This window comes from Camelina sativa, chromosome 4 (assembly GCF_030686135.1).
Source record: "Camelina sativa cultivar CO46 ecotype springtype chromosome 4, ASM3068613v1".
Lineage (NCBI taxonomy): Eukaryota > Viridiplantae > Streptophyta > Magnoliopsida > Brassicales > Brassicaceae > Camelina > Camelina sativa.
The window spans coordinates 29,221,702-29,237,287 of record NC_141883.1 but is presented as its reverse complement, the minus strand read 5'-3'; the positions used below and the strand labels follow the sequence as shown (position 1 = coordinate 29,237,287).

The 15,586-nt window shown below is 37.2% G+C and overlaps 4 protein-coding genes and 1 long non-coding RNA gene across 8 annotated transcripts; 1 reads left to right on the top strand and 4 right to left on the bottom strand.

Moving 5' to 3' along the window:
* Positions 1-615: 615 nt before the first annotated feature.
* LOC104782488 (protein trichome birefringence-like 30) lies at positions 616-2,274 on the bottom strand. Of its 2 annotated transcripts, XM_010507437.3 has the most exons (5): positions 1,880-2,274; positions 1,619-1,790; positions 1,320-1,525; positions 1,049-1,216; positions 616-967 (listed from the first exon to the last, which is right to left on the bottom strand). In XM_010507437.3, exons 1-5 carry the CDS (start codon positions 2,272-2,274, stop codon positions 616-618), a joined length of 1,293 nt encoding a protein of 430 aa, XP_010505739.1. The 2 variants fall into 2 exon arrangements, with proteins under 2 accessions (XP_010505739.1, XP_010505738.1); XM_010507436.3 differs by having other exon boundaries at positions 616-1,216.
* LOC109132719 (uncharacterized) lies at positions 629-2,497 on the top strand. 2 transcript variants are annotated; one of them, XR_002037780.2, is made up of 4 exons: positions 629-766; positions 1,392-1,554; positions 1,659-1,920; positions 2,001-2,497. It is a non-coding gene; the product is annotated as an uncharacterized LOC109132719 (long non-coding RNA). The 2 variants fall into 2 exon arrangements; XR_015597611.1 differs by having other exon boundaries at positions 638-766; positions 1,225-1,554.
* Positions 2,441-4,617, bottom strand: LOC104782489 (protein trichome birefringence-like 28). Its single transcript, XM_010507438.3, has 5 exons — positions 3,882-4,617; positions 3,603-3,774; positions 3,298-3,497; positions 3,053-3,211; positions 2,441-2,969 (listed from the first exon to the last, which is right to left on the bottom strand). The coding sequence occupies exons 1-5, from the start codon at positions 4,280-4,282 to the stop codon at positions 2,597-2,599; spliced, it is 1,305 nt and encodes a 434-aa protein (XP_010505740.1). The 5' UTR covers positions 4,283-4,617; the 3' UTR covers positions 2,441-2,596.
* A 482-nt stretch (positions 4,618-5,099) lies between these two features.
* LOC104782487 (zinc finger CCCH domain-containing protein 29) lies at positions 5,100-7,848 on the bottom strand. Its single transcript, XM_010507435.3, has 2 exons — positions 7,501-7,848; positions 5,100-7,165 (listed from the first exon to the last, which is right to left on the bottom strand). The coding sequence occupies exon 2, from the start codon at positions 7,163-7,165 to the stop codon at positions 5,327-5,329; it is 1,839 nt and encodes a 612-aa protein (XP_010505737.1). The 5' UTR covers positions 7,501-7,848; the 3' UTR covers positions 5,100-5,326.
* A 2,771-nt stretch (positions 7,849-10,619) lies between these two features.
* On the bottom strand, positions 10,620-14,577 carry LOC104782486 (protein SMAX1-LIKE 8). Of its 2 annotated transcripts, none has more exons than XM_010507432.3 (3): positions 12,953-14,577; positions 12,306-12,495; positions 10,620-12,160 (listed from the first exon to the last, which is right to left on the bottom strand). In XM_010507432.3, exons 1-3 carry the CDS (start codon positions 14,140-14,142, stop codon positions 10,829-10,831), a joined length of 2,712 nt encoding a protein of 903 aa, XP_010505734.1. In that variant the 5' UTR covers positions 14,143-14,577; the 3' UTR covers positions 10,620-10,828. The 2 variants fall into 2 exon arrangements, with proteins under 2 accessions (XP_010505734.1, XP_087367889.1); XM_087511763.1 differs by having other exon boundaries at positions 10,620-12,165; positions 12,953-14,506.
* Positions 14,578-15,586: the final 1,009 nt, after the last annotated feature.

Genomic DNA, 15,586 nt, shown 5'->3' with positions numbered 1-15,586 from the left:
AAAACAACAAGTTGAGCTAATAATTTAATTTATTTAGAAGAAAAAGAAAGACACAAATTCTTCGATATATATGTTAAAGTCTATTCGTGACTAGAATATGTCAAAATTGTGGTGACCATATGCATTGAAATAATTTTAAATATAAGTGTCATATTTCAATGTTATTAAATGGATAAAGAAGATTGTCACAACTTTTTTGGCTAAGAAAACTTCTCTTTTAGGGAAAAATAGGAACCGTTCAATTTTGTTTTCCTAAACAGTTTAATGCGTCATAGAAATCACACATAACGGTTTCTATAGTTTGGTATTTAAATGCGTTACCGCAAATGTTGACTATCCCCAATAACGTTTGCTGACCAAAGTAGCATGAAAAAAAAAAAAAAAAGTTGGTAGAAATACTCGACCGGTTCAGCAGTAGTCTCACTTAGCTAAACCGATTTTCCCCTTTATTAAAACCGGTTATTAACTAACCGGTTCGGAGAATTATCTCTAAATCTCTTCGCCGTCGTTTTTCCAATCTTCTCCGGTTACTTTTGTCGGGATCTGGTGTTTTTGTTAGCTGAAAAAGCTTGGATTTTTTTTAGCAAATTCTCACATTTCAATCGAAAAAAAATATTAATTTTTGTAGATAATATACAGAGAGAGCAACTCATTCCATGTATCAGGCAATCCCGGAAGACACCAATGATAACAATCAGCAAAAGTTCTCGGATCCAATCTCTGCTCCGTTGTTATGAGCTTCCCAGTTTTAGAACCGTAAAATGAGGTATGCCCATCTTTTCTATACTCTGACATCTTCGTTATGTTGAGGAAACGTATCGGCACATTTGTTGATTTCGTCGCATCCACTGCGATTTCGTAAAGTCTTCGATTTGTTCCAACATCTATTGGTCTTCTTGACATGTTTAGTATTGGCTCTGTCTCTCTTTCACATTTGCTTCCTTCATTGGATCCCCAATCTGAACTCCTGTTTGCAAATTGAAAAAAAAGGATCAGTCTTTTTGCAAAGTTTTGATTTTTCTTGTTATGAGTTGATGATTTATAGTACCTGATATGAGTTGGTGACATGCTGCTGAAGAAGATAGATGTTTGATTTGGGTTAATGTTTTGTTCTAGCCAGTTTGTCCATGTTGATAACACTTGTTTGTATCCAATATAGATTCCGGTTTCTTCATAGTCTTCTTTTGAGTCGTTTTTGCTGAAAGATCCTTGTTTTCTTTTAAGAAGCATCAATGTAGAAAGCTTTTTTTATCAAGATTGGCAAATTTGGAAGTTTGGAACTTGGTAGAGAGAGAGTGAGAGACTATCTATCAACTTACAGAGTTTTGATCTTGGAATGTCTAGTCCACCATATGTATGTGTTGAATACAAGGTAGTCTGCGTCTTTCCAGTTCTCACCATGCTTCGAGATTGATTGTGGTATGATTACTGGTTCCGTATTCCCGTCTCGCTTGTCTGGAGGATCAGCATTTGATTCGACTAGGAAAGGTGCCCAGTAAAATGCTATGGTTGTATTGTACTCCTCCTACACATTCATTCAAATTACTAGAGAAGGTAAGACTTCTTCGGCTTCTTCAATTATTATCTTTTTGTGCATATAAGATATAGTCTTGAAGACCTTAATCTTGAAGATGGACATTTGTGCTGTGTGTTTTAAGGTCTTGTTCCCTGAGGGAATCACAGATTGGACCATACAAACCATGGATTGCCACTGATTGTAGTGTATTGAATCACCAACGAATATCAGTTTCTTCCCCCTGAGTTTCTCTAGCAGCACCTTTCCATCAAACCTAGAACCCCAAAGAAAGAAAGTCTATTGAGAGAAAAAGAGAGTGTTTACTCATTTTGCTTATTTTGTTCTCAGAAAGGTGGAACTGACCTTGGCAAAGAGCAATCTCGAGGTTGCCATCTCCATTTCTGGTACTTAGAGTCTGGCCTCCCGTTTCTCGTACATGCCACCCATTCTGAGAGAAACTCACATTCATCTTCTTTGTATAAAGGATGTGTGACGTTATCAAGAACCCATTCACCTGTGAAAACATCACAGATCTCTAGTGGAACCAGATCAGTCTTCTTGTCTTTATCTTCTTTGCTTTGTTGTGGTGAACTGATGTGTTCTTGCACTTTATGTCTCTTGGATTCCTGAAACTGGCCAATCCTCAGCTGCTTCTCGTTGTACAGATAGCATCCGAGAAGGAACACTGGAAGAAGAATGACTGCAAAGTAGAGCAGAAGAAGGTAACCTTTCCTTGCTCTGCCATCGATTTGTTTCATACCGTCACGTTATGTTTCTGGAGATATGAGAAGAATGGTATAACAACTATGAATGTTGGGTCGTAGTTGGTTTATTAACTCCAACTAATTCAACATATTTTACAATCATGGAGCTGATAAAACACACCTACTAATCTTGTCATGTATTGTAACTATAATATTTATGTTTCCCTGCGTAAATGTACACTTTATTCAACAAATTTTTTTAGCCTAATTCACAAAACAATCTATGGCATACTTGGCTCTCACTATATACATCACAAGAATTTCGAAATAACCAAAAAAACAAAAAAAAAAAAAGGATGAAAGAATCCAAATAATTTCATCTTTGAGAAACAATGTGTGTATATAGAAACTCATTCCAAGTATCAGGGAGGCCCGGTAAGCACCAATGGATGCAATCAGCAAAATTGGCTGGATCGGCTTGCTGCTCCCGAGTTAGCAATTTGCCTTGCTTGATCGTGTAAACCGAAGTATGTGCATCTTTACGATACTCTGACAATGCAGTGATGTTGAGGAAATGAATAGGAACTTTGAGAGACTGCGTGACGTTTTCCACAGCCGAAAACAGTCTGTAATCTGTCCCCACCTCAGAAAACTGAATGTAGTCCGTGTTTACGATAAAAGACATGTTTGAGATCGGTGTTGTCTCTAAAGCACACTTTATACCAACAGGATTATCCCAATCTGAGCTCCTAAATAATGAAACACAAATTACAATCAGTTATATACATTAGATAACAAAAGAGTATGGATGGGAGAGAAAGAAACTAATTACTTGATGTGAAGAGGAGACATGCTCATGAAGAAAACAGTTGTACTCAAAGGATCAATGTTGTGGTCAACCCAATCTCCAAATGTCCTCAACATCCTCTTGTACGCTACTGGCCGTTTGATCTCATCATACTCTGTATCCCCATCATCGAACGATCCACGTCTGTTTTCATCACCAAAATCGTCAATCCTCAGCCATTCATTACCTCAAGTGTGTGTGTGTATTATTTAGTGTATGCTACTACTTACAGGACTTTGATGGAGACCGTGTTCATCCACCAAATGTAACTATTGAAGACAAGAAAGTCAACGCCTTTCCAGTTGACTCCATGCTTCTCGATAGACTCAGGCATTATTACACGGTCGATTACACTGTGCATCTTCGGATCGTCCGAATTCGATTCCACCAAAAATGGCGCCCAATAGAACTCCACCGTTGCGTTATAGTCCTATATTTATATTAAAATTTAGTTTTGCGTATCCCAAAAAAAGTAAGAAATTGTAAAATAATGTCATTAGCGTCAGTGTCACACAAGTGTATTAATTAGGATTACCTGGATTTGGAAAACAGTGAGAGAACCAGTCCGGTTTAAGCTCTTTCTACCGGGAGGAATCACAGATTGAACCAAACAAACCATTGATTCCCATTGGTTCCGGTTAAGCGAGTCACCGACAAACATCAACCTCTTGTTCCTCAGCTTCTCTAGCAAAACTTTTGCTTCGAATCTTTCAATCAAACCAATCAAAAACACACACAATTATTGAAAAAGACCAAATCAATCAAACCAGAAAATTAATCAAACAGAGCATCTTGAAACAAAGGTAAACTTTACTTTGGTAAAGAACAGTCTCTAGGTTGCCATCTCCAGTTCTGATACAAAGAATCTTTCCTTCCGTTTCTTAAGCAAGTCACTTGCTCCGTCAAGAACTCACACTCTTCCTCTTTGTACAATGGATGCGTCTTGTTATCGAACACCCACTCACCGGTGAAGAGATCGCAGTCTTCCAGTGGCACGTTCTTGATCGATTCTTGAACATTCTTTAGTCTCTTGGAGGAGGTTGTTGAGAAAGAGAAGTCAGCAATGGAGGATTTGAGGTTGTCATTGTACATGAAGACCCCGAAGAGGAGAAGGAAGAAGACGATTACGAAGATTGAGAGATTACTACTCTTCTTCGTCTGCTTCATGGTCGATCCTGTTTCGAAAAATGGAACTCCTGTTCTTGAAGGTTGCATGATCTGATAAAAGAAGAAAGAAGAAGGACTTGGGGTCAACAGTTCAGTGTCGGTATGTGGCTCGGAGAGAGAACACGAAGGAGAGAGACAGAGAGAGTAATCATATGGGAAAAAAAAAAAAAAAATTGGGATCGTTAAAGATTTAAACAACTTCAGTATTGGTGGATTTGGATTATTTTTGTCTTGAAAGCTTTATTGGTTAGTGGACACCAAATTTCCTATACTTTTCCTTTTTTTACTTTAAAATGTAAACTCTCTTCACAATCATAGACTAAACTATTTATGGAGTTTTGCAAAGAAAAAATAAATAAACTAGTTGTGGAGTAATTGTAAAGAATAAATGTAGAAGCAGCTTAATATTAGTTACTTGTCTCTTATCAATTTAGTTCAAATGAGTCTTGAATTTTAAATTTAAGTTAGAAAGGATAATAATTCCATTTAAATATTTTTATTCAAAGATTTTTTTAAAAATCCAGCTAATGAATTGCATGCTTGGATTTAATTAAAAAAAAAAAAAGTCTTTATAAATCCCTTAAATCGAGTATATGAACTTTGAAAACCGACAAATAGAATGGGAGTGACAGTGTAATTTCTCAAAATTCATGTGTAACCGCGATAATAGGTGATTAGCATTAATACACATCGATAACACCAAGCAGCATTATCACATGGTTGCTTTCGAATCCCAAATTTACTGTAGGTCGCCGCCTTATTTGCCTCAGCATCACTTGAACTATTCAATTTTATTCAAAAGATTACATCAAAGTTTATGATATAACACAAAAGCTACAAAGCTAATAAGAACCTTCAAAGAACATTTTGAACTCATGCATCAATTATTTTGCTTTTAATCATTACATAGTGCCACAAAGAACAAGAGAATGACAAAGAAAAAAAGAACATATACTATTACCAAACTATATGGGTCAAACACAAATCAAAGAATTATTGCCAGAGATTTGTTAGATTCTGTGTAGAGAGAGGCCCATAAGACAAAAGCAGTATTTTTTATCTTATCCCATCTTTTCTTCCCTGCTTCTTTACTTATGCCACAATCTGCTGCTCATGGTCTATGTACATTTGCTCTGCCCACGATGGCAGCTTAAACTTGTCTCTACCCGCTGCACCGTTCACCGTGTTTCCAACCCTCTCATTCAACCCAAAGGCTCTCTCCGGTGCATTCTCTTTCACCAGTGAGTTCACCCACGACACATCTGGCTCGTCGCTGTAGTCTCTTGCAGGGCGTGACACACAGTTGTTGTTGTTGTTGTTTCCGTGAATGCCAAAGGAGGCGCTTCTCCTCAGCTTGTTCAGCTCTTCTCTTTGCATTCCCCACTCAAGCTTCCCGTTTGGTGATCCCCAATCCGAGACATTAGAAGCAGCTACTGGAGCTGGCTTGAAACTCAAGCTCCGTTTCGCAAACGCTGAGGTTCTTGCGTTCATCACTGCAGCTGCCATGGCTGCTGAAGATTCGAATCCGTGAGTAGGCGGCTGCCTCACAGGGGAAGACGGATGATAGTGGTTCATCTGAGAATGTCTGCTTGGTGACTGAAGTTGCATCACAGCAGATGAATCGTATGATCCAAAAGTCTCTTCGAGGTTGGATGGCTTGAGATCACCAAGTCTGCGGTTATCCAAACCGCGAAACCTAAGTTCCATCTCCATATCCATATCTCTAGCACTCAAAGTAGACTTCAATCTGCTGCCATTAAGCTGCAACGGTGGCGGTGTAAGGCTATTAACTCTGTTCTGCCATAACCCACCGTTTCTTGGAGACAAAGGAACACCACCACTAGCCATAGGTGAGTTCATTGGCGATGATCCAAGTGCCAAAGGAGACATAACCGGCATCTCAGGAGACTGGTTAGACGACCTCGGTGAAACCATCGCAGAACCAGTGGAAGCATTAACAGGTCTTAACTCATCACGTCTATGAGCAAAGAAACAAACCCTCCTTGCACAACCCGTCTCATCTTTACAAAGCCTAGTCCTATACTGAGCCGGATGAAGCCAAGACTCGAAAACACCGTGCGCATACTCACAGGAATCTCCTTTAGGACAAGACCCTTTACGAAATTCAGGACAAGGCACACAAGTGTAAGGATACTTCCTCGGATCTCTCCTCCTAGCGTTCTCACCAGGATGAACAAAAGGACACTCAGTCCAATCATGAGAGTAAGCCCTAGAACACGGCTTAACCTTAAAGCTAAACATCCTAAACTCATCAGTTCCATAAACACCTTCGTTAATATCAGGAAGCGACGCATCAGCTGGATACTTAGTCACAACACTCTTCACTTCCTCCTCCTCATCGCCCATCAAACCATCAAAACTCCCGGTAAGCAGAACCTCAACCGCCTTTCTACTCTGGTTAGGAACAAACCGAGAAGCTTTAACCAACAAATCAACCGGTTTATTCCCATTAGCATCAACACAATTAGGCGAAGCAGAAGCATCAAGCAAGATCTTGATGATCTCAACGATAGAGACAGAACAGCCAGAAACTGCACAGTGAAGAGCAGTGACTTTCTCGTCACTACAAACTCTGTTCACATCAGATCTTCCCGTGGCAATTATGTAACTCAACACTTCCATGCTTCCATACATAGCAGCAACCATAAGAGGTGTTCTCTCTTCGAAACCCATCTTCTTCAACCCGACCCGTCTACAGTACCATAACCCTGCCTCGTCGATCTCCACCGATGGTTTCTCTTCGATCTCTCTCTTAAACGATGAAAGATCGTCACAGGCGGCAAATTCGAGGAGAGACATGGCTGGGGCTGCGGCGGTGATGGTGGTAGCTTCTTCTTCAGATTTCTGCCTCATGAATTCGACTTCAGTTAGGGTTTTAGAAGAGCAAAGGTTGCTCTTTGCTCCACACATCTGCGTAAGAAGAAGAAAAAAATATGAGTTTTTGATTTTCAAAGTTTCAATTTCTTTTTTTTTTCAATTTTTTTTTTTGTTAAAAAGAAACAATTTCGAATTTTAAAAAAATAGGGTTTTCGAATTTTTTTTTCAATTTTAAGATTCTTGTTTATACAGAAGAATCATTCCCCAAATTAAGCAAAGTAGTAATGAATATAAATTACACGACCGTTTCTAAATTCAATTGAGGGAAAGACAATAAAAAGGTCAAGATCAAGCCATTAAAACCATAAAGATTTAATTTTTATTTCTGAAATAACAAAAAGAAACAGGGAAAAGAATCAAACACATACCTAGAAAAGAAGATAAAGCTTTGGAGGAAAGATTTAAAAGATTGAAACTACTTTGGAGGTTTTTTGAGGAGGAGGAAGTAGAGAGAAGTGGGTTGGTTGGGTTTTTTAGAAGAAGAATGAAATGAGAAATGAGAAATGAGAAATGAGAGGCTCCCTTTTAAAAGGGGAACTTGGATTTTTTACGAAGAAGGAGAGAGGAAGGTGCGCTCTTTGTTTCGTCTACCTTTCTCTTTGGTCTTCTTCTTTCTTTTTTATTATATGAGATTTTTAATTGCTTTTTCTTCTCTTTTATAATTTTTTTTAATTGCTTTTTCTTCAATTGCATTTGTTTTGTGCTGTTTTGTATTCATCTTCTTAGGAAAATGGTTTAGGTCAAAAGTCAAAACTGGAAACTTTTAAAAGGTAAAGGGACGTCGCTGTTTTGCTGACTCTTATTTTACTCATTTCTTTTATGTATTTTGTTTGTCTTTTTTTTATAATAAAATAATTATTATAATATCTTCTTTTTTAATATAAAGTAATATAATAATATCAATCTTCCTATCTCATTGATTTTTTCAAAGTGTCTTTTTTTATAATGATAAAAAAAGCAAGATCCTTTGAAGGGAAGGAAATATAAACAATAATGTATTTTATTGTATATTTCACTTATATTAAGAAAAAGTCTAATTCGGGGGATGTTATTTATTGTTTCTAGATAACAGTTTGTTTTTGGTTTTAAAATTTCTAGATATAATAAGGATAATGTATCCATTTGGTTTTGTTATAACCGAAACCATTGTTTGTTCTTTTAGGAGTTATAGGACCTACTTCTAAATTCCTAATCAATTACTTTGTTTTGATTATTAACAAAAGAACTGAACTTTTGTTTTAATTATACGAAGAAGGAAAAAAAAAACTCAAAAGGGGTACTAACTTACTCATGTGGTAGATATAATTCAGGAGATCCTTTGGTGCTTACAAAAACCCACAATAGAAGATAGTTGTTGTTACTATTCATTCCATGTATATCTTTATGAGGTATCAAATTGTCTGCATGCATTTGAAATAAAAGACTTTCTCTATAACAAAATAGTTATGTATATCTGGAGAAGATAGCTCAAATTTTCATTTTTTTTTTTTTGTGCAAAGCTCAAATTTTCATAAGACACCAGATATATTAACATCTGACCAGAACTACATTAGTTTATATTTTTCATCTGCGCATGATGTTTTTATATAAAGGCATGGGTATATATATACGCTTATTTGTTTCCCAAAACAAAAAAAAAACTAGTATGGGCAAAGATTCTGAGATGTTAAGAAATACTTGTATTTCCAAATTCCAACATATCCTAAGATATTATGAACTATTTCTATTTATAAAAGATTTTAAAAAGAAGAAGAAGAAGAGAGATCATAATATATATGTGTGGTTGATATAGTGGTAAATGGAGTTGGGGATGTGTAAAGGACCCTATCATCGATCAAATCGACCGACTTAGCACTTACCAGGTAACCATTCTACAACCGTGTGTGTGAGTGTCTTCAGTACGCGCTTTCATTAGCACGTTTGGCTACTTGAGAAGTCTATTCTTTTTCTTATACATCACTATAAAAACACAAACAATCTTAATTCTTAAACACATAATTCCATGATCTATCAAAACAATCCTTTTCTTTGTTTGGTATAAGTGTTGAAACAATAGATACATCCATACTTAATATGATTGAATACGAAATCAAAACCTAGATAGAAAACTATCAAACTTTATCTCAACGATCATATATATAGATAAGCTTATTTAAAGGTTTGCGATTAAGTTAATAAGGTAGTTGTAATGGAGTGATTAGGATAAAGCGAGTGATAAAACACGCACGCACAAGAGGATGCGCGTGAAGAAAGAGAGAAAGTGAGACACACCTTCTATCTTCTTATGGTGTTTGGGTGGGCGACAGAGAATGTCTTCACTTGGCCGCCCGCTTCCACTTTTTTCCATTTTCCTTAATTGTTTTATTTATTTATTTATTTTTTTTTGAACTAAATCCTTAATTGTTTTGTTAATCTCATAAACTAAACCTTTAACTTTTACAGAGATATTATAATTAATATTCCCTTATATTTCTCCTTTTTTTATTTAAAAAATATAATTTTCAGTCACACAAAACATTAATGGATTAGTCCGTTCGATTTTCATCATTTGACTTGCATCATTATTATTCTTTACTTTTCTTTTGACTCTTCTGTCCTTTCTTCTATCTTCCGTGAGTGTATTCATTTGCTATTTTTCCTACTCCAGTCACACATCACAAATTTGCTATTTTGTGAACTCATTTATACTACTACTCCACACATACCAACGGATTACGAAATCTAAATCACTAACTTATAAGAAATTGCACTTGTCATTAGTTATATAAACATGAACATACATACAAATAACATATAGTTATGCTTATGCATTTGAATAACCTAAGTCTATGGTCTATAAGTCATAAGTACCCATCATAACTCATAATCACCTTAAAACAGGCTGATAGTTTTTAATCATAATCAGCAAATAAATCCTCATCATACCAATTAGACAGCTTCTATATACTAATAATGTAAATAATTTTTTTTCTACGAAGAATTATGATCATGTTTCTGAGCAAGTTGAGAGTCATAGATATGCTGAAATATTAAGACTCTGCTACGCTCCTTCTGGTCAATTTTGGTTCTTTGCTTCTATCGTCAACTTATTATTATAGTAACAATTTTAGTTTTGTGTGCTTGCCTCTCAAAATATTTCCCAAAAATCGTCAGCCTCGAGTGTGTACAACTACTATTTACTACAGTATGACATAAAAAATTTGGAACTTGGAAGACTAATCCTGAGTTATTATTATTACGCTCCTTCTGGTCAATTTTGGTTCTTTGCTTATATGGTCAACTCATTATTATAGTAACTTTTTTATAGTGAGATAATTTTGTGTGTTTGCCTCTCAAACTATTTCCCAAAACTCGTCAGCAAATTGCATCAGAATGGGGGCCGAGTCATCGAGTGCGTACATTTACGATGACATAAAAAATTTGGAACTTGGAACACTGATTTTGAGTTATTTTATTATTAATGACGAAATTCAATAGACGCAGTCGATTTGATTAAAACAGGAAAATTGAAATAAAATAAAATGTAAATAACTAATTCATTTACATAAGGTTATACATATAAACAAGAAGAAAGATCCACTCACAACTACATGAACACACATTATAATAGTATAGCAAACACAAAAGAACAATAACACCTATTACTATAACTCTACCTTATATATGATACACTTTCCATATAAAGCTATCTTTAACCTACTGAGATTTTACAAAGAACAAGTCCATTTGATCCTCACGAAAAATGTCAAGATCTCGACCAACTAATTTTACTACACAACTAGTAGTGATTTCATACCTTTCTTTAAGTTTCAAGAACACTCGACTCATTACTTTCTCCATCAACTCTTTGATGATATCTTTTCTACTGTCTGAGAAATAAACGGCCGCTAGCAATCGTTCTATGATCTTAGGGTCAACCTCCAGCAAGCAATCTGATCTCACGCACTTGTCGAAAATTTCTTTTACGCTCTTTTTGATTTTTTCAGCCAGTCCTTCAAAATCGAAAGGCTTGAAAGGAACTTCAGTGAGACGTTCATGATTCTTCAAGTTCATTAACCAAACGTTTGAGTTCTCTTCACATTGATAATTTTCCTCGATCTCAGTTTCTTGAGCCGGAAGGTTCAGGTCAAGAACTCCATTAGATGTTCTGTTCAACCGTTTTACTATCTCCGTAGTTTTTTTCTTCTCCATCAGCTTCCTCTTGTTCGCCGAGGTTGAGCCTGAAACCGATCTCACAATTGGTAAGGTAGATACAGTTTCAATCCATATCTCCACTTGCCTTCCTCTGGCTCTCAATAGTTTCTCTTCAGAATAAGATGATGTTGTTCCGGAACCTTGTGAAGTTGATGTCATAACAAATATGGTGTTTCCAATACCAACTTCTCTCCCGTGTGAATCCATAAACTTCCCCGTTTTGATTGCTTTTGACAAGCTTATTTGGAGCTTCTCGTCCGCTTTCTCAATGTTCTCAAGGAACACCACACAGAAAGGATTCCTACACATCACTTCAAAGATACGATCAACCATCGTCTTTCCTCTCAAACGCATCGCATCATCACAACCGCTTATTCCATGTTCAGCGGCACCAAGATCAACGGCCATAAATCTGTGTTCGCTTTGATACACAATCTCAGCAAGGACAAGCGACATTCTCCTCTTGCCTACAGTATCAGGCCCGACCAAATTGAGCCAAACATCTCTTCGAGTGACAGTCCTAGGCGGTTGTGACAATGCACAGCTGATTACTCTAGCAGCCTCGTCTTGTCCTGAAACCCTATCCGTTAATCTTCTGTAAATAATCTTGAAGCTCTCTACGGTAAGGTCCCTTGGATTGTCCAAGCAAGAGGATGACACAGATTGTGGCGCCTGAGAAAAGTCTCTCTCCAAATGCTTCTTGAGATCGGATCCTGCAGTGACTGAACATATCCTCAGATTCAGATCAGTAGTGACCGATTTAGCTGAACCGGTTGATGCAGAAGCACTGCTCGTGGACTTATTTTCACAAACTGATTCCAACCCTTCTTTGATCTGCACTGAGGGGATGTAAATACACATTGCAATTAACATAACATAATGGAATTATACACTCAGCCGAGCGAACTTGTAGTCCAAGAAACATACTTTCAACGATTATGGGAGATGAACAAATTAGGACAAGATAAAATAAACCGACCTTGGCACCAGATTTTTGGTTTAAATCAGTTCTTGTGGTCATTTGTAACCAAGGCGGCAAGGTAGATTGAGTCTGATCGGATATTGAAGACACTGGTCCGGTTATGTCCTTGTTGAAACCGGAGAAGGGCAGTTTCATGTCAGAAGGAGTTGAAAAGAATCCACCAAATGGAATAAATGAGCCCATCAAACTGCACACACAAACGAACACGCATTAAAGTTAGTGCCATACAGGAATCTAAAAGTCACAAATTGTACATCAATTCTCTGCTTCTACATTTAAGTGACACTGCTTTGAATTTATGCCGTTGTTTTGTTTCTCTATATTTTACTTGTTCAACCATCGTTTTTGTCATATAAAAAAAAAATGCTTTAAGCTTCTATTAATCATCATTTTAACAATAAGCTATTATTAGGTCAGACATGTTTTCAAATGCTATTGATGCTGTTTTAGTAGAAGACAATAAAATTGTAAAAACTCTTAGGCTAAAATATTGTGTACCTGTTACATCTACCCCTTATGTAGACTGAACGCGCCAATTTCAATTCGTGATACAAAACTTTATCAAAGGACTTGTTTTAAAGGCATATAAAAAAAAGCGATCAAAGCGTTTAAGAATCTGAACGAAGCCAGAAAGAGATAAGAACCTGGACTTGTTGTGAGGCAAACAAGGTCTAAGAGTAGTGATGGTGAGTAACTGCAAATCCCAATCTTTCTCCACGTTAGGATACTTCCTCAACATCTTCTCGTAAACTTCGTCGCTCGTCGTCGCTCCGATCAACCAAACTCTTCTCCCGTGTCTCCGTAACAGCTCCGAAACGCAACTCACGATGTAATTCGCCGCCGGTACGTTTCCTTCGCTGTCGGTAAAAACCCTAAGATCTCCGTAGTTTAAGACTAACCCTGGCCCTGAACCTTGCTCCGCAAGCTTCCCAAGATCGTGAAACCTAGTATCGATGTAGGTTTTATCGAATTTAACAACGATTTGATCGGAGATTTCTGAACCGATGTTAACCTTGGTCAAACCGTGAAGTTTCGTCGGTAGGATAATCCCGTCGGTTCGGTTTTTCTCAATCGAGTTCAAATATCCGGTTAGTACACCGTAAGCCGATACACCAACAAGCAGAGGATTTCTCCCTTTTTCCCTCACGAAAACCGCGCTTATCCTCCGGTAATCAGAATCTCCGTTAAAATTCCGGTTTGGTACGTTAAAACCCCATCGAACCAGGCTCGGTTCAGGATTATTCCCGGTTACGTTACAGAGAAACAGAGGCTGCTGCGATGAGTAGCGTAGAAGATGAGGAACAGGTCGAATGATCGAAAGCTTCAACTCGGAGCTCCTAAAACCCGCTTCACCAAAAACCCGACTCACAACCGGATCATCCAAGATCGAGAGAATCAGCTGACGAAGCTCCACTTTAACACAAGAAACAGAGTTCTGATTCTGAGCACTCTGCGACATTTCTTGATAGATCCTAAAATTCTCAGGTAGACGACGCTGGTGAGCTTGAGATCGTTTGATCGCAGCCATGAGGGAGTTAGAAACAGGTGGCGTATCATCGGATCCGAGCTGTTGACCGGATTGGATTCGGTCTAAAGAAACGCTTAAGCAAAGATCTAAAGCTTTGAACTGGAGACGAGGTGAGTAAGCGGAGTTACGAACACGAGCGCATGCGTCGCGTAAAGCTGAGGTTGGTAGAGAGAGTAAAGCTGAGATAGCGTGAAGCGACGTCGTCTGTGAGTGTCCTCTTCGACGTGCGACGTTGACAGCTTCTTCTAACGCGTAGGCTGCTTCCGCCGTTAAGCATTGTTTCGCTACGTTCACGGCCGTTGGCATCTCCGGCGACCATAAATTAAAAAAATTCACACAAGTTTTTTTTCACAAAAAGGAAAATACTAAATGAGAAAAAAAAAATCTTAAATTATTTTACTATTTTCAGTTGTTGTTTGTATGTAACAAGAAAAATGTGTAACGGGGGGAAAATATAAATTTATTTAACGAAGGAGGATTACACACACTGTTGTTGGTTGAGTGGACACAAATGTGGGACCCATGGAGGAAATACAAAAAAATGGTGGGACCCGCACACGAGGGGGCAGAGAAAGTGAGAGTTTGGAATCGAACAGGAACACAAGAAGAACAGGAACAGAAACAGGTGGGTGGATCACTTCTACTTCAGATTCTTTTGTTGCTTGTCTTTAGAGATCATTCTTTCTTTTGCTGCCGTGTATAAGTCAAATTATTTTCGAGTATCCGTTATTTTTTTTCTTTTCTATTATTACAAACCACAACCACATGTTAAATATCTTTAAAATACTCCTGAAGAAAATATCTCTCGTTGATACGAATACTAATGATGTACAAAATACTCGTATCTCTACGATGTGGCTATTTTGTAATATAGTTAGCACCATTATACACACTAGTGCTACAACAGTTTTAATTTCTTTTGGACTCAATGCTTCTCGGTGTTATTTATCTCCACGCTATCTATGCGGTATTTGTGACTCTCCTTTTAAGCCATCAATTGTTTGATTTTGGTCTTGACTATACTTAGTATCTGTTTTCGATATATACGCCAATATTTGGACGACCAAAATGGTGAAATCAAATACACTATTCTATCACCGCAGGGCATGGACTTCATACTAGCTGGTTCTTCAGAAATTAAATGAAGTATTTCTATCCGTATAAGTAACAGATATAACTAATATATGTCATCATCAAGTTTAAACCTGACTTCATCAGTAAGTAGTTAGCGACGGTATTAGATTGGAGGGTGTAGCTAGACCATATCTTTTATTCCCCAACCTCGACCATATCTTTTAGGAAGTCAATTGATCATTGTATTATGTTAACAAACATAAAATAACAAATACTAATGATGTTATCTGAAAAAGGAATCCTATAACATTTATTACCGAAAGGTATAGAAAGATCAGTGTCGGTCTTGTCGGAGCAAAATAAAAACAATAGATACGATCATACGACTTTATGAAATTAATAAAAAGAAAGTGACACTAACGATGACAATTAAAGAAAAATGTAAAGAAAAGAAAAGAAAAGAAAGGTCGCTTTGCATCATAAAGTTTGACAGAGACAAATGAGAAGAAGGAACCCTATTTTTTCACCACATACTTAACTTAACCTTTCATCACTTTCTCTTTGGGGATCCCTTTCTTTTTCTTTATTGATTTCCAATATATTATGTTTCTCCTCCTCCATTCTCCACAATATTTTGGAGATTACCAAATATTTGCAATCCATATGCATCATCACC